The sequence below is a fragment of the Ogataea angusta genome (assembly GCF_019207475.1).
Source record: "Ogataea angusta isolate 61-244 chromosome Unknown 61-244_NODE_14_length_139412_cov_88.040155, whole genome shotgun sequence".
In the NCBI taxonomy this organism is placed as follows: Eukaryota; Fungi; Ascomycota; class Pichiomycetes; order Pichiales; family Pichiaceae; genus Ogataea; species Ogataea angusta.
In genome coordinates, this window is record NW_025065228.1 from 88,145 (window position 1) to 107,291 (window position 19,147).

The following is a 19,147-nucleotide window of genomic DNA, read 5'->3' on the forward strand; positions in this document are numbered from 1 at the left end:
GCCCCGAATAATCAATCCAGGTCTAGTTTGAGCTTCTTTTTTAGCTGGGCCGCGAATTCTGGGTCCTGCAATTTTTCACTCATCATTGCCAGCTGAATTCGTGTTTGCGAGACCTCATTGACCAGCTGGTCATTGGTGTTGAGCACGAGGTTCTTCTGTAAGGTGGAATCAGGATCCTGCGTCGTGTCCGTCATTTCACTGAGCAGCTTTCTTGTTTTCTCGTAGTACTTTTTTTTATCCTGCAGCTCGAGCAATCTGGCTCGATTATCTGCCAGCTTTGACCGAAGCTCATCGTAGCGCTCTAGAAGTCCGTCATTTTTGGCAGTGAGCTTGTCTGGGTCTGGTAGCTCGTCGATCATGCCTAGGATCTCCTCCTGTTTGATTCTCATGATCCCGTTCATATCAATGTTATTGGACCCGCGTTCGTCTTCGTAGTTTCCGTTGACGTCCACCACGGTGTCTGATCCGAAATTCATCAAAATCTCGTTCAGTGCAAGTAGCTTGCCCTTGCGCTGCAGATCGAGCGCGTGCTCGTTGTTCAGGACTTGCTGAATAATCTGCACTATACTTTGGCGATGAAAGAACTGTCCATATCGCTTGCTTAGATATCTGTTTGTTGAATTTATGATCCGCACAATCTGTGTTTCTGAGACCGCTTCGCTTTCTACTTGCTGCACAAACCGTTTCACGTCCTTGTCAAAGACCAGAGGCTTGCTCACCACCTTTGTTTGGTGGTTCAAAACCTTTTTGAGCTCCTCGTACGTCACCATACGCGTATGAATTTATTTACAGTATTTTTGGGAGCTGCAGATTTTGGGCAGCAGATTAAAAAGGCCTACAGTGCCACAGCTGATAAATCATTGCTGGTTTCAGACAGTTGCTACTCTTGTATTGGTTGGACTATACATTACCGACTGGCTAAACTTAACTCTGATTCCGCCGTAAAATTAGTATACCTAATTAATTAAATTCGAAACGATCTGAGTCGAATGACACATCAAACAAGTCAACCACCTTCTCCTCTTTCTTGTCCCACCCCAATAGCCTCCATAACCAGGAGATCCAGCCGGTGGAGTCAGACTCATCAATGACGAACACATTGTCATACTCAGTATCCTGCTGAGTAGCAAAGCTCGACTTTAGTCTGAGTTTGCGGTTCACAGGCACCTCATCGACAAGCTTGATCGTGCGATCGACGGTGGTGTACGTGGCAATAGAAGCAATACTTGGTTTGCGAAAAAACATAACGTTCAGGATGTCCCTGATTTTCTCTTATGCTACATTAAATATGATAGATCACCAAACCGACTACTCTTTTTTCATCGGAGCAATCACGCTTCCGTGCTTGGCAATGACCTTTGGCATCGTGAGCTTCTGGTGGATTTCACGACTCGTCCACTCCTGTCCAATTGGCTGTCTCAAGGAACGTTCGTACTGCTCCATAGTTTCAAATGGATACGGAACAGAGCCTGCCTGGTACTTGGCATTTTTCTTGTTCACCCGCTCATTCACAATCACACCCTTCTTGTTTCTGTCCTTCCGCTTATCAGACGGCACAACGCCGTTGATGGTCTTCACAATCTTCTTTTTCTTCCTGGAGTTACCTCCGGCCCAGTCGCCCCAACCAGGCAGAGTCAAATCGACTTCCTTGTCTCCTTCCAGCTCCTCCACTTCGCGCTTTTCCTGCTCAAACTCGGTGACGACGTCGTCTCCAGCAAAGGCCTGTTTGATCAGATCTTTTTGCTGGAACACATGAATGTCTTGCTCTCCGTCTCCTTCGCCCTCGTGCTCGCCATCTAGAGTGTCACCAATTGTGATCTCCACATCCATTTCGGCCTCCTTGTGCGTCCGCTTCTTAATCTTTGCAGCGCTCTTTTGAACACGCGAAGAGTCGGCGTCGACAACGCGGACTTTTTGGCCTCTTGTAGGCTCCGCGTCCGCAAGCCATGGATTGACTTCCTCAGAAGCTTTGGTCTCCTTTGGTGTATTTTTGGCTCTAATCTTATTCTCTAGACTCTTTTCTTGATCCTCGACAGCTTCCTTCTTGGCTTTCTGCTCCACAATTTTCCACTGATCGGCAGCGGCTGCAGCTCCAGGAGTGTACACTCTTCTTCCGGCGTTCTTCACCACGTTGGCCACCTGTTCCTCGTCACTCTCGTCTCCATACTGCAGTTCAGCAGCCAATCGCTGGTTTTCTATCCTTTCGCGCTCCTCAGCCCGCTTCATGAAGTCCATGGCCATGAGACCTTTGCCCAGCTTAGACCGCTCGATATCGTCGTCCTCTTGCTCAGCAGCAATCTCCGCAACATCTCGCTCGTCAGTCTCGCTCTCACCTTCATCGTATCCGAGTTGCTTCTGGCGCAATTTCTCTCCCTGACGCAGCATCTCTTCCAGCTCATCTCGACTCTCCTTATCCTTAGACATCCCGCTCTTAATCATGCTCTTGGCCCACTCTGAGGTGTTTTTGTGTTTGAGCGACATCCGCTCCGCGGCCCTCTTGTAGTCGGCGTCCTCGTCTTCGGCGTCGGAACCTTCAACGAGCTCCTTGTTGCGCTGCTTTTCTTTTCTTAGCTTTTGCCGATAAGTTTTCGATTTGATTTTTTTCAGACGTTTCGCATCTTTCTGGCCTCGATACATCAGCTCTCTCATCAGCCGAAGCTCCCGGGTTCTCTTGGCCATCTCTTCTTTGGAAAGCTTAGCAGTCTCGATGTTCTCAAACAAGTCCTCCGCCTTCTTGCTCTCGATATTGGACTGCTCCAACAATCCATCCAGCTTCTTATCGAGACTCGTCAAAGGAACTTCAGCAGGCTGGAACGAGGACGTTTGGTTGTGCTGGACGCCATCTTTGGCAGGGAACTTGAGCACTTCTGCCCGTCTATTGGCTTGAATGCTGTCTGTCCACTTATCGACCTCCTCTTTTTGGATTTCGTAGGCTGCGCGTCTCTCATGTCTTTTTTGAATGCTTTGCGGAAGAGGAACCGCCAATGGCTCAGGAGCAGATGTCTCATTTAGCAGCAGTGGCTTATCCGTTTCTATGTCGCCCATCATCTCCGCGAGACTGAGCTTCTTGCCGGTTGCCGGCACACGAAATGCGTTTTCTTCTGTCTTGTCGTTAATGAGCGTTCTATGGGCCTTGGAACTGTCTCTGGACCGAAGCTGGCTCATCACAGTGGATAAATCGTTCTCTTCGTCCTCCAAATCGTCAAACACGTCTTCGTCCTCGCTCTCCTCGCTCTCCTCACTGCTGCTCTCGTCCGAAACCAAATTATCATCTAAAACAAGCTCTTTTCCACCGGATCGTTTCATCTCTTCGTCGTCTCGAGCCCAAACTTCCGAAAGCGGAATCAACTCGCTCTCGTCTATGCTGTCATAACCCGTATCAGTCTCACCCTTGTCCCGGATGGTTTGTGAAAATTTGGAGTTCAAAACATCGTAGTCGTCGTCCGAATCTAACGCCTCATCAGAGTCTAGCTCTTCATCCTCAAAATCCTTCCCGTCAACGGTCAGCACCCCTAACTTGAACTTCTGATTTTCTCCCTCAGACTCGCTCCCAATATCGGAGGAGCTATTCTGCTCTGCTTCGGCAATTTCCAGAGCGTTCAGCGCTCTGTTCTTTGCTTTGCCGCCCTTTTTCGCCATGCTAGTGAGCTCTAAATTTTTTTAAGTTTTTTTTTTTAAAAAATATTTTTTTTCTGGCGGTGTATTTATCAAACAGGCTCCCTAAATATAACTTGCTTAATATCTTAGATATGTCTCATCTCAGCACCAACCTCGTCCACGGCGACGATAACACTTTTAGAAGAGTTCCTGATGTCATTCAGCCAATCAATGTCACAACCACGTTCAGCTACAACAACGACCCGGACAAGCTCGTCAAGGCGAAGGATATTAAAGAGGGCGTTATCACCACAAGGGACCCTGTGTACTCTAGACTTTCCCATCCGAACTCTTCAAAGTCCGAGGCAGTTTTAGAGCAATTGCTAGACGGACATGTCGTGGTTTACAACTCCGGCCTTTCAGCGTTCTTTGCGGCACTCACCTACTACCATCCAAAGGTGCTCGCAATTGGGAACGGTTACCATGGCTGTCATGGAATAGCCAAAATTTTTACTAGAATATCCGGCCTGAAACAAGTTAGGCTGGACCAGTACGACCAATTGGGGCCCGGCGATGTCCTTCATTTAGAAACCCCAGAGAACCCGTTCGGTACCGCCCACGATTTGAGCTTCTACGTGGCCGAGGCCCACAAGAGGGGAGCGCACGTGATTTGTGATGCCACATTTGCTCCTCCCCCTCTGCAGACGCCGTTCGATTTCGGCGTCGATTTGGTGATGCACTCTGCAACCAAGTACTTTGGGGGCCATTCCGACCTCCTTGCTGGCTGTCTTGCTACTAAAGACATCAAGGTGAAGAACCAGCTAGTATCGGACAGAACCTTTCTGGGTACCACCATTGCCAATCTCGACAGCTATCTGCTGCTAAGATCGCTCAGAACGTACGAGATGAGGATCTTGAGACAAAGTAGCAGCGCAGAGAAGATTGTGGCACATTTTGCAACCAACAAGGACAAGTATCCCGTGTTGCACAAGATTTACCACTCCTCTTTGCAAAAGGAGGAATTCATCAAGCAGCAACTCCGTGGCCACAGTCCTGTCTTTGCAATTGAGCTCACAACTCCAGAGCTCGCCAAGAGACTGCCTTCCAGACTGAAGTACTTCCACCATGCCACCTCTTTGGGCGGTGTAGAGTCGATGATCGAATGGCGTGCGATGACCGACCCAGGTGTTCAGGAAACCTTGCTGAGAATCAGCATCGGTGTCGAACACCCTGATGATCTGATTGCTGACCTTGACCAGGCTCTATCAAGTCTGAGCTAAACTATGGCCTCTTACATAATCATACATTTATTCTCTAAAAAGTAAACACTCTGTATGTCTGACAATTCAACCCCAGAGCCGCAGGCGACGTCCACTGCGAACACGACGCCCATCAAAGGGCGTCAGAGCCGTGCAGTGGCTAAGCAAACCGCGGAAAAGCTGCTTACTGCGTTTGCAGAGGTGAAAACAGCTGAGACCTCTGAGGAAGAGCCTGGCAACGATCGCGTTATACTAGACGAGACTCCCGTCAAGAAAGAGACCAGAGGCCGCAAGCCGAAGAATTGGGTACCACCGCCGGGGTACACTGCGAAGAAAAAAAGCTCGAATCCGCCTTCCAAGACAGTTATAGACGACGATCTCTACCGCACGCTTGAACAGGAGTATTACCAGGAACCGACACCTCTCGCATCGAACCCCTGGCATCAGAGGCCGGGAGTCAAAAGCACGCACCAGGGAGAGACAAGAGTGTTACACTTTCACGCATTGAACGAGTCCTACGCCCGGAAGTTTCAGCTAGGACGAGATCTGATGGAGCCGAACATTTTCCATGTGAATGATGAGCTGGTGCAAAGTTATCCATTTGAACCCCTGAAAGCGATCCCTGATGGCATTGCAGATAGTATTGAAGAGGAAATAGCCTATGAGGTCGTTTGCTCGCGCGTCAATCTGACAGTGCCTGTCAAGTTTGGGTTTAATGATGGTGTACGCAAACTGCTCAAGGCCGAAGGCTATGCACAGTATCCAACTAACAGCGTCTTGAGACAGGGGTTTGTGGTGAATACGGGTGGTGTTCCTTTGGTGAGCTCGTTTCTGAATAAGCCCATTGATGGCAAACACTATTTATTTGTCTCCGTGATAGACCGCGCCGGAACAGACACTTCGGTCCGCAAAGAATTGTCCATATGTCAGCCACAAAGCTATGATGCGGCGCTGCAGGTATACGAGGTGGATCTGGACAAGCAGACAGTCAATCACAAAAAGACTATGGTCATACCCTTTGGAGCCATCACTTCGATGAAATGGCTCCTCAGCTCAGATCCGGAAGACAGCTTGCTGGCCTGTGTTTGCAAGGATGGGGTTGTCAGAGTGCTGAGAATTGATAAGCGTTTCGTTGAGTCTGGCCCGTATTCATGCCTCGTCGCCCCGTCTGTGCTTATCAATATTCCTGAGTTTGACATCTTCTCCTGCGACTGGACATCCAATACCACACTTGTTCTGGGACTGCGAGACGGGTATCTTGCCGAAGTGAATATTACGAAGCCGGAAAAGCCGCTGTTTGTGTTTGGTCTCGACGTGGAGCACATCATCTCTGTGACGTCGACGTACTCTGATTCGCTTTTTGGCGCGCCATCTCGCATAGTGGTGATATCAGCCACAGATTTCTACTACTACCTGGTTGATCTGGACAACATGAGGGTGATAGCAGAGTCTCAGAAGGCCAAAGTACCGTGCACCCAGATCCAGTACTCTGCTCTGGTTGATGGATTTGTGATTGCCGATGCCACGAAAACGCCAAAGTTTGTGAGCAAAAAAGACATCCAAAGCTACGTCACACTGAACTTGTGGGACGATAACCAGGTGTTTTCCATAGGGGTTTCTGATTTTGCACCGTTTTTTGTGGCAGGCTACGTTAACGGTTCGGTCAGACTATACAATCCAATCAGAAGAATACACAGCACTGCCAAGCTGAAGGTGGCTCCCGCGTCTTTGCGCTTGATGAAAATGGATGTCAGCAAGGACGAGTTCCGCTTGGATCTCTCATATGTGGCAACATCAGAGTCCAAAGACGTCGAAAGCCACTCCATCTATGACAACAGAATTAATGTGACAAGCTGTGCCCTGGCAAACAGGCCGTCCTGTTCCGGTTTGATGGCATGTTCGTTTGCGAATGGACTGGTGGCCATAGAACGGATTTTGAGCGCAAAATCGATTTAGTACACAGGGAAGTTTGGGTCTATCTGTTTGGACCATTGTACAAGTCCGCCTATGACATCCACACAGTTCTCGTATCCGATGCTCTTCAAATGTTTCACGGCAAGCTGCGAGTCATTTCCAAATCGACAAATTACGTGTATCATAGTTTTTTTCGGCACATCCAGAGTGTCCATGCGCTTCAGTGCGTTGAGTGGTATATTAATCGAGTTTGGCAGGTGGACAATAGAATACTGCTCTTTTGCTCGCACATCGATCAGGAAGGGCGCTTTCTGCGCAGAAAGCTGCTCCACAGAGACTCTTTCATCCTTTCGCAGGACATTATAATCCATTTTACCGCACCACACAGCGTAGTCGAGCTCCGTCTCTACCACGTGTCTTGTTATTTCTCGCGTTTCGGGATTGCAAACTCGGCATTTGGGCGATCGTCTGCGCATCTTGAACGTCCGTAAGCTTTGCAACGGACCATAACCACTGTACAAAGATAAAAAGGGCTGAAACTCCACATCCTCCTTCAAGTAGTAGCCACTAACCACCTTGATAGCTTCTAGTGCCATCATCACACCCATGATTCCAATGATCGGGCCAAGAACCCCGCCGTCGCTGCAGGCAGTCACAGAGCTGGGAGGTGGCGGTGTTGGATAGAAACAACGGTAGCAGGGGCCGGTGTTGTTAAAATTGAGAATAGATAACTGGCCTTCAGTTTTGAGACCAGATCCGGAGATAACAGTCAGGCCAAGAAGGACGGCGGTATCATTGATCAAGTACCGGGTGGCAGGGGTGTCCGTGCAGTCCAAAACGATATCGTATTGCTCAAAAATTCCAAAACTGTTGTCCGGGCTGAGAGCCACCGGATGAGTGTTGATCTGCACCAAAGGATTGAGCTTGGTCAGCTGCAGTTTTGCAGACTCACATTTCAGCATCCCCACGGTTTCTGTCGTGTGCAGAATTTGTCTGTGAAGGTTCGACATATCGACGGTGTCGTGATCCACGATTCCCACCGTGCCAAAACCAGCTCCAACTAGATACTGCAAAGCTGGACACCCAAGACCACCGGCTCCAACGACCAGCACACGAGACTCCTTCAGCGATATCTGGCCCCGCAGACCGAACTCGGGCACTATGAGCTGTCGCCCGTAGCGGAGGTACTCATCTAAAGACAGAGACATGATTAATGGTGAAATATTTTTATATATGCTGCACAGCCTTATAACTAGACGACTTTTTGCTTGACGAAGAAGCTCTTGAGGTACGTCAATTGCCAAGCGCAAGTGGCGACCAGGACAATGACCTGGATGACAGTCCACTTCACAGTGCGGAAGTTAACAGACTCGGATATGTCTCTGAACACGGCTTCTCTTTCTCTGAACAGGCTTTGCTCTCTGCGAATCTCCTGGAGCTTCTTGACCAACTCGTTGGTTTTCTGGGTCAAATAGTTGATGTCGCCGGTTCTCTTGGAGTCCACAAGTGGTTTTGCGTCTCCGATAACCAGATCAAAGTAAACTCTGTGTTTGGCACGTTTCGACCAGTCGGAGTGTCTTGGTGTCAGGCAGAATTTGTGTTCACCAGAGTCGTAAGAGGTGAATGTGAATTGGCCGGTCGGAGCGTTCTTCTGGGACACAACACGGTGGTTGTTGTCAAAAGTTTCGTCCACTGTGATCTCCATTTTGAGGTTATCCACGGGAACATAATCGTCGTCTTTAGGACTCCATTCATAAGCTTCGTACTTGCCCACTGCGATGGTATCTTTTGGCAGTTCTTCAAAGAAACACTTTGTTTCGTCCGTTTCCATGTAGAAATGGAGAGCGTGGGCCACGTTGGCGGCCAAAAGCGCTGGAATCAGAAACCCGAATTTCATGACAACGCGTAAAAATAGTATAAAGTTGGAAGAAAAAACACCCACAAACAAAATCGTGGAAAATAATTAATTTGGTGCTCTATTTACGACGCTTGATTTTTTGAACCAAGTCTCCCAGCTTCTCGTTCTTCTCTCGAGGTTCCTTCGACTTGCGTTTCTTCATCAGCTTCTCCATGGTGGCAGTGCGCTTGAACTCAGAGTGGGTTGGATCAATGGCAAAGGCGTGGTCCTCGAAGATCTCGTTGAAACGGTCGTCGTTCTCATCAATGTCGACAGAATCGCCAGTTTCCTCCGGTTCCTTGTTCTTGTTCTTGTTCTTTTTGTCCTTGCGCTTCTTCTTCTCCTCCTTCAACATCTGCTTCATGTCGAAGTGCTCATGTTCTGGTCCCTTATCCTCGTCCATCATAAGCAGCTCCAGTTCTGCCTTCTTCTTTTCGTCCAACTCTTTTTTCTGAGCTTTGCCAGCCTTCTTCCGTTCTTTCTTTTCCTCTTCCGCTGCCTTCTTTAGCTCCTTCAACTTCTCCTTGCGTTTCTTCCGTCTCTCTTTCTCTTTTCTCTTGATCTTGTCTATGGTGGTTTCCTCGTTCTCTTTTTCGTCCTCCTGTCCCTCGAGACCTGGAGTGAAAGTGATCTCCATGTCAACATCGTCCGCATCCTTCTTCTCCAGCACCTCGGAGACAAGGCTTTTATACTTGTTGACAGCCTCGTTGTCGCTCTCCTCAGAGTCAGAGGCCAAGTAAGCTTTGAAGTCCATGTCGTCAATCTCCTTCTGCGAGAATGCTCTGGAAGCCATTGCAAGACGCTCTGCAGGAGTCTCGTCCCACGTAAGTTTGACCTTAGAGTGCTGCAACGCATCGGTGGTGAACGAGTTAGGCTTGTAATTGGAAGGAACTTTTGTGCATTCGTCTCGAGGAGCATCGTCAAACGTCATGTCTTCCGGAACGTAACGAAGATCAAAGTGGTTGGCAGTGGACTCGTACTCAGTACCATCACAATTTTCATATATAGCACGCGAGGTTTGCACACTGTCACACCTTACAATGGCATAATAGTATCTGAGTCGCTGAAGCTGGTATAATCTCAGAGCCTTAGAATTATAATCAATGCCGTCGTCTTCTGTGTAAAGCTTTTTGGCTGCTTTGGCTAGATCTAAGTCCTCATCGTCGTCCGAATCGCTTTCCACCTTTTTCGACTTAAATAGCTCCTTTGGAGGACCCTCAATCTGCTCCTGTTGCATTCGCTGCTTTCCGTACTCAGAAGGGTATATGCTCACGGAAAGGATTTTTCCGCCTTTGGGGACAAATCCCATAAAGGTAGCAAAAAGGTCTGTGGAATTTATATGATCCCAATCAAGATTCACAACCGCAAAGGTACTTGTTGGTTCTCCTTCAGGAGGTTCATCTTCAAGCTGGATCTCTTCGCCATCTTCTTCGCTGACAAGCTCGCTATCGCTCTCGCTCTCACTCTCGTCAGAGGATGATTCTTCAGATACAAGTCCTCTTGCCCTGTCTAAAATGTTGGCTGCAGACTCGCTAAGCTCGCTCTCACTTTCGCTCTTGCTTTCGTCTTCTTCTTCGCTTTCTTCGCCCTCCTTCTTGTAGTATTTATCAAAGTCGTCCTTTTTGTCCTCCTTTATTTTACGTCCATACTTGTCTAGCTTCTTTTTCTTTCCCAACTTCAACTCATCCTTTGTGAACCGTTCGTCCACTGCAACCTTCAAGTCTTTACGTTTCGGGAGTCTAAACTTAGGGTCGCTGTAGACTTTCGCGAACCGAGGGTCCTGAGTAACAACCTCCTTTTTCTTGTCTTTAGCCATAGATCTGAAAATTATTTTTTGATTTTTATTATCCTGATTTTTTATTTCTGTCAATGTTATTTCGTCCCATAATTTTATTATCTGCAGATATCTTTTGCTATGGGCCAATCTTCAAGCACAGAGTCCCAAGAAACAGCGAAGTTTACTAATGGCAAGCTTTCGCGGGGTGAGCTGGAGAATGCATTCATCAGGGAAGCAGCACGGTGTTTTCAGCCAATTGAGCTGATCTCGCTTCGAGATAATCTAGGTCTCGAAGAGTTGCAAGGATCAACTGTTATCTCAACCAAACATATTACAAATATTATTCAACTTCCGGATACACCAGCAACACAGGATATCATAAGATGCATTTGTTTCTTAGCCCGATTTCCGAACTATCGCACCGGTCCCGATCTCAATGTTGCTGGGGTGCTCAAGGTATTGACCATACTGAACCCCGAGAAATTTGCTCAGCTATTTGGTAACACGCGCTACTTTCTCATGCTGATCTTTCTAGCCTTGAGCTTTGATTCAAGGCACGAGCCAGATCCCGATAAGTCGGAGAAAATAGCTTCCTCGAATGACCTAGTGGATGTGGTCTACTTGCAAGATAAAATCCAATGGATGCTTATTCCTCAAGTGCAATCATTCGACGGTATTGAATTCTCGCAGTACCCTCTACCGGCTTCAAAGCTTCTAAGGGTGTTGACACTGCTACTTTACGTGGCACCGATCAGTTTGGAGGTGAACCGGTCGCAACCTTTAGGAAAGCAGCTCCAATTCGACGATTTGGGTTGGCTGGAATACGAAAAGAAGGCAATGAACTTATTGCGCTCATTTGACCTGGACTTGACAAGCTCAAACTACACATCTAAAAAAGTTACGTTCTCTACGTTTGAGAAAATCATTGGTACTTCGTACTCCAACGGAACCATGCCCAACTTGCTTGTGCCACTACACCACTTGCTGGATTCGCTGCTCTATAGTACAAGAACAACTCTTCACAACATCGAGTTCGCCGATTCTCGTATTCTCACACATCCGATGCTTTCGCAGCTGGCTACCATACTGCCCGACGAGCTTGTTTTCACCAGACTCAAGAAACTATTTGTGGGTGCAGAGTCTGGATTTAGCATGCGTTCCATGGAATCAAAAGTCTTTAAATGGAACGCACCCACCATACTCTTAGTTTCCGGTAAACTGATCGAGATGCAACCGTCATCCGGGCCTGTCCCAAAGAACAAGAAATACGCTGCTTTTCTTACTGAATATCCTCGCTTTCACGCATCAAACAACAAGTCACCTAAACCGCCCTCAGCCGATGATGATACGTACACATTCATGGTTTATTTACAAAAGCCATGGAGAATCAGCAACAGCGAATGTTTCGGAGACGAACACTCCTTCATTGCACAGTTATCTCCCAGACAGATCCTATACCCGTCTTCTGCTTACGCACATAACTACGCCTATTTCAGCACGCTTGGAGGAGGCCTCGGATTTGGTAGCAAGCCTCCACTCATCAAAAACAATGTCCGGATTTTCAAGCCGGGAGAAGTGTCGCTCACAATTGAAGCTGCAATGGAAATTGCCAGTTTCCGCCATCTGGCTGTGCCAGGAACATACAAAACCGGCTCAATATTTCCGCACAACGTGCCAGAGTTTGAAATTAGCATCAACATTACCAACCTCGAGGTTTGGGGCTGCGGATCGCAGAAAGAGCTCGAGGAACAGAAAAAGCTATGGGAATGGGAAAACAGGGAGGCAGAAGCGAGGAAGAAGCTCAACGCGATGCATTGGGATGATGGAAGGGCGTTACTTGAGATGGCAGGCATGATAGGCAAACATCAGAGCGGCGGTAGCGTGTGACCTGCAAAAATCTATCGTCTATGAACTATTTATGACCTTTTTTAGTAAGCTTTTTTTTAACATGCTTCTTCATTTTAGTTTTGCGCTTTTCTCTAGCAGCCTCTTTAGCAGCTTTCTTTCGTTCCTTTTTAGCTTCCTTGTCTTCGTATTTCTTTCCTTTTGGCGTTCCCTCTTCATCTCCACTTTCGTCTTGTTCACTATCATCTTCGTCACTCTCCTCGCTCTGCTCCTCATCGTCATCTTCTTCCTCATCGGATGATTCCTTAACTAAATCTCTCAAAGTGTCCACCTGCCCGCTCTTGAACTTATCGAAATCGCGCTCTTCCAAGTGGTTCAACGAACTAACTAAATGCAGCGATCTGAAGATAATGTCCTCCTGGTCGTCCTCAGTCTTGTGAGGTAATGTAGCCAGATACTTCTCCAGCAACTCCAAATTCTCAGGATTCTCCGAAGCCAATCGCCGCTCATTCTTTTCAGGCATCAGCTCGGTCATCAAGTTTGACCATGAGTCAATCACAAACCGAAATATCATTCTTTCAGGAAAAACGTTGATGTTTTTCGTCCTGGAGAAAAAGTCATTCACGTTTTTGATATCCATTCGCAAGAAATCCATTGACATCTGATGATCTGGCTCCACAGACTGAGAGACATCAAATACATACAGTTCGCCCTTATGCACAATGGTGTTGTACTCACTCAAGTCTGCGTGCACCAGCCGACACTTATGATAAAGCCATCTCATGTAAATTAGTAGTCGAATGTAAAAGCTGGCTATTTCTTCGTCATCCCGGAACTCGTAATCTTTCAGTTTTGGAGAAGGCCACCCGTCTCCTTTACTCAGATACTCCATCACCAAAACATGAGATTTGAGGTCCACCGGTTCAGGAGAAGGAATTCCAGCGGAGTGCAACCGTTTCAAATTTCGAAACTCTTTTTCAGCCCACAAGCGAACCATTTTCCGGGGGTTCGACTGGTTGCGCGTATTCCTGAATCTGAACTCGCCGTCAACGTACCTTTCGCGGTCTTTGAACACTAAAATGGAGGTCTTGTAAATCTTGACAGCATATTCTTTTCCTGTTTCTGAATTCAATGCGTAATACACATTAGCTTCCTTGCCTGTTGATATGCAACCATTCATCTCTGTGATTGTTCCATTCTTAAATAGCTTGGATAAAAATCTCAATGTTCGAGGGTCGAGAACTTGCTCCACGGTGGCTCTTTCCGCTTTATCTCTAGTGATTCTATGTTTGATCTGATCCACCTTGATATGAGACGCATACTTGTCCAAAAGTTCGGTTTTTTCTTTCAAAGCCTGGTTTGAAGCACCCCTAAAAGAGTTAGATCCGCTGTTAGCCTCATCAGAACTATAATCAGAGTCCGACAAACTCAAGCCATCTAGATCTAGCTCACTCATATTGTCAATTATCAAATAATTTTTTTTCATCCTGTGCACGAACTTGGACTGACAGTTTTGATTTAAATTTATTTAGTTCAGAACTCAACAGTTAATAGATGGTGCTTATAAAAAGCCTACCGCAGGTATGTTACATCGCGGATTCATTGCCCGGGACTAACAGAATAGAAATTTGTGGGATACCCACTTTATATAGGTGTGGAGCTGGTGCTGCTCTATGCCGTAATCAATAAGATGTGTGGCGTGTATGGTCTGCTTTCGTTCCTGACAGGTCATCCCATCGATGCCGTGCAATGGCTGTACTACCTCTCGTCCACAGCAGTCATGATCCTATATATCCAAGGATTCCGGAGAGTGCAAACTCCAAACATTAACTGGTTTTCGCTTGTCGTTTTTGTTTATCTGCTCGACACGGTGATCGGTTTCTTATACACCGGGTATTTTTCCTGGTTGTGGTTTTCCGAGCACGATACCTCTGTGGAGCTAATAGCCCGTGCTGTCACCGAGGACCTCTCATCCCAGTCTGCATCTGAAGCTTACGAACTATTTGTAACCGTTGCCCTAACGGTCGTTACCAGTTTGGTACGACTATATTTCACAGTGATTATGTTAGCATTTTTCAAGGAGATGCGCACAGCAGCTAAATTCGATGCAAGATTCCGCATCTCGAGCGCCTCTACATCCTCGAGCGCTCTCAGATGGCTGAACAAAGCTCAACATCAATCATACAGCGCTCTGAATAGGATCGTCTAATCATAATCGATGACGTTTTCTGGCTACTATTGTTTCTGTGCATATACATTAAATATTACGACCTAACGGCAAGTGAAGTCCGAGTGTCATGATATTGCTAAATTTCCCTTTATCCTGACCTAAGCACTAGACTGTCAAACCTCAGCAAGCCCATTGATTAACCAGGGGTATTCTTCGCTCTCAGAATTTCAAGACAATTCCGATCCGGCAAAAAAGTTGCCGAAAAAGGTTTTTGTGAAAAGGAAGTATCCAGTGCAGCCCCACCAGCAGTTGCGATATTTGTGAAATAGATCGCTCAAAATCATCATATGTGCCAAAAGTAGCCGTCATGTCGTCAGAAGAGCCGGTGGCAGCGGCCAAACAGGATGAAATGAAAGAAATCAAGGATAAAGAACCCAAGAATCCGAACACTTCGTTCATCCACAAACTGTATGCGATGTTGGAAGACCATAACCTCGATCACCTTATATGGTGGCATGCCAACCAGTCATCCTTTTATGTGCTTCCTTCCGAAGAATTTACAAGGGTATTAAGCAATTATTTCAAGCATGCAAATATCGCTTCGTTTATACGGCAGCTGAACATGTACGGTTTTCATAAAGTGAACGACAACTTTAACAACGAGACGCTAACAACTACGCCACCTCCCTCGGATCAGACGGGCTCTAGAAAAGGCTCTAACTCGTCGAACAACTCGTCATATGTCTGGGAATTCAAACACTCATCTGGATGGTTCAGACAAGGAAATACCGAGGGCCTAACACAGATCAAGCGACGCTCATTCAAAAATGTCAGCTCGCAAAAGGAGGTTCACAGTTTGAAACTTCCGCAGACGGAGGGGATGAAGGACGCCCAAAACTACGTGCCCTATAGGTATCATCCAAGTAGCCCGGGTGATCTCAACGACGTAACGATGCAAGAGGAAATGGACATGAAAGCTAGACTTACCAACTCTTATGTGCAACAGCAGATGAGTACGACGATGCCACCCAAGGAGACAAACTATTTAGAACTCACCGGTCAGTATCACGATTTACTTAGAGCTTACGACGCTTTGACATATCGCTATGAGATTGTGAAAGAAGACCTTACAAAGACAAACTATGATTGTGTTTCGCTTCTGGATGTTCTAAAGGACGTCGTTGGATTGATACCCAAAGAACCGGCTAACGAAATGATGACTACAAAATTACTGTCGGAGCTCGAGAAATTCAAAACCAACGTTCTTCAGCGGTGCGCCGCGCGAGACATGGCTTTCAAACAAGTAACAAATGGCCTTGGACATTATGGCGAGAGCGGATCGATCTTTTCGGACAGTCATGGATCTCTTGCTGTTCCAATACACACCCCTCATACGTCTCTGTCTCATATACCCCAGCCTCCACCCCGCAACTCATCCGCCACGTCGTCCTTCCATCCTTACGACCAGAGTCAACTGCCTTACAAGGACATCAGATACAGCGGATCCTCCAACAGGCCCAGAAACGTATCTGTATTTGATCCATTGCAACCTGCAACACCTTCGGTGATCAACACAGGTCCACCTCCACCTCCACCGGGCGAGCAATCGCCAGCAATCTTGAGTCAAATGCATGAGACCGACATGTCACACCAATCTGCGCAGCAACCAATGCGTCGCAACTCCCCAGCAGTCATGCCCTTTTTGGGTTCTCCCGGCCCTGTCCGGCGGTCTTCTCCCGGTCCAGGAAACCCGCCTCCACCACTGATAATGCAAACGCTCTCTGGAGTTCCTGGAGAAAATGCTAAGACGAGGTCGTCGTCTGCCAACTCGCTGTCATATCTTCAAAATACTGCTCCAGCCCCTACTGGCTCACCAACAAACAACCTGAAAAGGGCAGGATCGATGCCATCACAGCCGGTGACGGAGGAGAAACGATCAAGTCAAACATACTCACTGACCAATCCGCCAAGATCGATACCTTCTCAGCTTAACCAACGGACAGTTCATGAACATCAGCAACAGCAGACAGCACAGCAAAGCAGAACGAACTCGTCGAGTTCAGCGAGCGCTACATCTGTCCCTCCTCTTCAGAATACGCCGTCAACTACCGTGTATTCACTCTTGAATCCTCCAAAAGGACGCACAGAAGAGCCCAAGAGAGAATCCGACGTAACGGAAGAAAATGTCAAGAGGATCCGCAGTCAATAACCTCTGAATACACCGCTTCTTAATTGAGCGTATTTGTTATTGAGTCGTTAGACTCTAAAAGTGGATTGTTTCTCGCCTGAGTTAACTTTTCAGCATATTCGTCTCCGTAGAGACACTCAATGGTGTCTATGAGTAAGCTATACTCCCCAAATTTTTTATCAGCAATGGAGAATCCAACGCTCCTCACACGATCCTTCTCAAACTCCTCGTCGTACTGTATTTGTATTTTGCCCTTGTTTGTGAGTACAAAATCACTGAAAGAAATAAACACATCCTGCCATTGACTATTATTTTCAAGAAAGACCCTGTGCTGAAATAAATCTGTTCTCGAGGAGGTATCAGTTTGAAAATTGATCATGAACTTCCGTGCGGGAGTTTGGTTTTTAACCCGCAAATGAACAGCGTAGAACGTAGACAGGTCCCACCAGAAATTTGCAAATCGCTTGCTTAAATAGAACGGCCTGAAAGAGTGTTTTCTCTGGCGATCTTTGGTCTTGAACATCGCCCATCCGGAATCCTTCACCTTGGGGTCAGCCGGGAGGTTAAGGTTCAGATTTCCGTGGAATCGTGCGCACAAATTCCCCGTGTCTTCATCTCTGTATGGATCAAAGTGAACGGTAGAGAATCCTCCAAGAGATTCGTCAGAGGTGGTTATGATTCTATTGAATGTTTTTGGATCTTTAAAATCCAGAAGCACAAGTCTTAGCTGTTGGCTTGGGGAAACGTAGTTCTTGAATGCTTGCAACATAAATACCTAAATCTGCCTACTCCTCAATTTACCCCATTCTAGCACAGCCCTATTTGACTTAGCGTTCAAGGAAAAAAGATTCAATTTCTTAGTATAATAATAAACAAGGCAGATGAATCATCAAAAAATCGCTGCCAGACATAAAAAGGCACTACGTGCACAGAAGCCGCTAAAGTACAAACAGAAGAATCTTGAGCTGCTTCTGTATTTGAACTATCTCCGCTTTATGAACGCACTCGTCAAAAAGGCTAACGAATTATCAGAACAAGACGCGAGTTCCGAAATATTACACAAACATCTCGAAGATGCCAAATTGGAGATGCTACAGCGATTCAAGGGCTAGTGACTCATTATTGTACATTATTCATAAAAAAAGTTGTTGAGGTGGGGTTGTTTTAGCACCTCGATGTTATCGATAGCAGCGTCCGGGCTTTCCTTAAACTGTACGAATAAGCCCTGCAATTGCGCCGTACTGATGTAAGGCAACTTGAGCTCGTTGAATCTTTTCATGAAGATGTTCGCTTTCTCACTTTCTCCCGGATAGAACCGCAAGAACATTTGCTGAATTTGATAGTTTGTTGCATTGTCGATCAACACCTTGTAATCAATTCTTCCCGGTCTCAACAGGGCAGGGTCCAATTTGTGCGGGTGGTTGGTAGTCATGAAAGTGAGGATTTCGTCAGCGGAAGCGACACCATCTAAAGCATTCAATAAGCCGCTGAAAGTCACACCTGCAACGTATCCCTGTTCTCGATTCTGCTCACGTTTATTAAAAGCAGCATCAATGTCCTCCAACAATAATATGGTACGTTCTGGAATGTTATTCATCAAATATGCCAGCCTATCGTCCGTCAAATTGGGCTCACTGATATTCAGTATCGCAATATTATAATCAAGCTCTCCGGCAAGAGCTTGGATGAAGCTGGTTTTCCCAGAGCCTGGTGGTCCGTAAAGCAGATACCCTCTTCTATAAGGAATACCTCTATCATGATACCATTTTCCAGATTGAAGAAATTCCTTCACGTCTTTAATGATGGCCTCCTTAACTCCATAATCAAGAACCACCGAATCCATCACCCTCTTTTTACGGGGCTGTCCAAAAGGTCTCCAGTCTTGTCCCCATGACTTGAACAGAACGGTCTTCCCCTCTGCCATTTTCATTGCCATTGCCCTTGCCTCGTCCAGGATCGATGCCAATAAGTATTTGTCTTTGTACAGTGTCGTCAATGTGATAGTCTCTGTTGGTACACCGGAATTGTGCAATCTCTCGGAACGCTCGCGCTTCACATAGAACCACGCTCCGTCATACTTTAGCCAATGATTTCCTGGGCCAGGCACAAAGGAAAAACCTGTGGAGATCGAACCGTTGGGATGCTGAACGTATTTCGTCTGAACACTCAAATGTCTAGAAGATCTGTGTTTATAGTTGGACATCCAGTGAAGAAACCAATCGTAGGACTTATCTGTACTTCGCAACTCTAAATCCACAAGCATTCTCCGGTACGCTAAGCTGGCCAAAGAGCCGACAGACTTGCGAAGAAGAGCCAAAGAGCCTCCAAGTACCATGAGGCCTCCACCGGCCGTGAAGTATGGATTCCCAGATATCACCGACGGCAACATATCCGTGCCCGGTAGCTTGCCCTCGTCGATTGGAACCGTCGCCTCGGGCTTTTTTTCCGTCGGCAGGTTTGGTGTCATATCTGCTAAACAACTTATATAGTGAAAAATCCA

At 46.8% G+C, this 19,147-nt stretch overlaps 14 protein-coding genes across 14 annotated transcripts; 5 read left to right on the plus strand and 9 right to left on the minus strand.

Annotated features, from left to right (window-relative positions):
* Positions 1-11: 11 nt before the first annotated feature.
* Positions 12-770, minus strand: KL928_005368 (uncharacterized protein; the record flags this gene model as incomplete). The annotated part of the gene is made up of 1 exon (XM_043206169.1): positions 12-770. One exon carries the CDS (start codon positions 768-770, stop codon positions 12-14), a length of 759 nt encoding a protein of 252 aa, XP_043057349.1.
* A 190-nt stretch (positions 771-960) lies between these two features.
* KL928_005369 (uncharacterized protein) lies at positions 961-1,245 on the minus strand (the record flags this gene model as incomplete). Its single annotated transcript, XM_043206170.1, has 1 exon — positions 961-1,245. The coding sequence occupies one exon, from the start codon at positions 1,243-1,245 to the stop codon at positions 961-963; it is 285 nt and encodes a 94-aa protein (XP_043057350.1).
* Positions 1,246-1,308: 63 nt separating this feature from the next.
* Positions 1,309-3,639, minus strand: KL928_005370 (uncharacterized protein; the record flags this gene model as incomplete). Its single annotated transcript, XM_043206172.1, has 1 exon — positions 1,309-3,639. The coding sequence occupies one exon, from the start codon at positions 3,637-3,639 to the stop codon at positions 1,309-1,311; it is 2,331 nt and encodes a 776-aa protein (XP_043057351.1).
* Positions 3,640-3,749: 110 nt separating this feature from the next.
* On the plus strand, positions 3,750-4,877 carry KL928_005371 (uncharacterized protein; the record flags this gene model as incomplete). The annotated part of the gene is made up of 1 exon (XM_043206173.1): positions 3,750-4,877. The coding sequence occupies one exon, from the start codon at positions 3,750-3,752 to the stop codon at positions 4,875-4,877; it is 1,128 nt and encodes a 375-aa protein (XP_043057352.1).
* Positions 4,878-4,931: 54 nt separating this feature from the next.
* KL928_005372 (uncharacterized protein) lies at positions 4,932-6,812 on the plus strand (the record flags this gene model as incomplete). Its single annotated transcript, XM_043206174.1, has 1 exon — positions 4,932-6,812. One exon carries the CDS (start codon positions 4,932-4,934, stop codon positions 6,810-6,812), a length of 1,881 nt encoding a protein of 626 aa, XP_043057353.1.
* A 19-nt stretch (positions 6,813-6,831) lies between these two features.
* Positions 6,832-7,978, minus strand: KL928_005373 (uncharacterized protein; the record flags this gene model as incomplete). The annotated part of the gene is made up of 2 exons (XM_043206175.1): positions 6,832-6,861; positions 7,220-7,978. The coding sequence occupies 2 exons, from the start codon at positions 7,976-7,978 to the stop codon at positions 6,832-6,834; spliced, it is 789 nt and encodes a 262-aa protein (XP_043057354.1).
* Positions 7,979-8,022: 44 nt separating this feature from the next.
* KL928_005374 (uncharacterized protein) lies at positions 8,023-8,667 on the minus strand (the record flags this gene model as incomplete). Its single annotated transcript, XM_043206176.1, has 1 exon — positions 8,023-8,667. The coding sequence occupies one exon, from the start codon at positions 8,665-8,667 to the stop codon at positions 8,023-8,025; it is 645 nt and encodes a 214-aa protein (XP_043057355.1).
* Positions 8,668-8,746: 79 nt separating this feature from the next.
* Positions 8,747-10,483, minus strand: KL928_005375 (uncharacterized protein; the record flags this gene model as incomplete). Its single annotated transcript, XM_043206177.1, has 1 exon — positions 8,747-10,483. The coding sequence occupies one exon, from the start codon at positions 10,481-10,483 to the stop codon at positions 8,747-8,749; it is 1,737 nt and encodes a 578-aa protein (XP_043057356.1).
* Positions 10,484-10,582: 99 nt separating this feature from the next.
* Positions 10,583-12,331, plus strand: KL928_005376 (uncharacterized protein; the record flags this gene model as incomplete). The annotated part of the gene is made up of 1 exon (XM_043206178.1): positions 10,583-12,331. One exon carries the CDS (start codon positions 10,583-10,585, stop codon positions 12,329-12,331), a length of 1,749 nt encoding a protein of 582 aa, XP_043057357.1.
* A 25-nt stretch (positions 12,332-12,356) lies between these two features.
* KL928_005377 (uncharacterized protein) lies at positions 12,357-13,745 on the minus strand (the record flags this gene model as incomplete). The annotated part of the gene is made up of 1 exon (XM_043206179.1): positions 12,357-13,745. One exon carries the CDS (start codon positions 13,743-13,745, stop codon positions 12,357-12,359), a length of 1,389 nt encoding a protein of 462 aa, XP_043057358.1.
* A 234-nt stretch (positions 13,746-13,979) lies between these two features.
* On the plus strand, positions 13,980-14,498 carry KL928_005378 (uncharacterized protein; the record flags this gene model as incomplete). The annotated part of the gene is made up of 1 exon (XM_043206180.1): positions 13,980-14,498. The coding sequence occupies one exon, from the start codon at positions 13,980-13,982 to the stop codon at positions 14,496-14,498; it is 519 nt and encodes a 172-aa protein (XP_043057359.1).
* A 328-nt stretch (positions 14,499-14,826) lies between these two features.
* Positions 14,827-16,668, plus strand: KL928_005379 (uncharacterized protein; the record flags this gene model as incomplete). The annotated part of the gene is made up of 1 exon (XM_043206181.1): positions 14,827-16,668. The coding sequence occupies one exon, from the start codon at positions 14,827-14,829 to the stop codon at positions 16,666-16,668; it is 1,842 nt and encodes a 613-aa protein (XP_043057360.1).
* A 19-nt stretch (positions 16,669-16,687) lies between these two features.
* Positions 16,688-17,416, minus strand: KL928_005380 (uncharacterized protein; the record flags this gene model as incomplete). Its single annotated transcript, XM_043206183.1, has 1 exon — positions 16,688-17,416. The coding sequence occupies one exon, from the start codon at positions 17,414-17,416 to the stop codon at positions 16,688-16,690; it is 729 nt and encodes a 242-aa protein (XP_043057361.1).
* Positions 17,417-17,776: 360 nt separating this feature from the next.
* On the minus strand, positions 17,777-19,114 carry KL928_005381 (uncharacterized protein; the record flags this gene model as incomplete). The annotated part of the gene is made up of 1 exon (XM_043206184.1): positions 17,777-19,114. The coding sequence occupies one exon, from the start codon at positions 19,112-19,114 to the stop codon at positions 17,777-17,779; it is 1,338 nt and encodes a 445-aa protein (XP_043057362.1).
* Between the last annotated feature and the right edge of the window lie 33 nt (positions 19,115-19,147).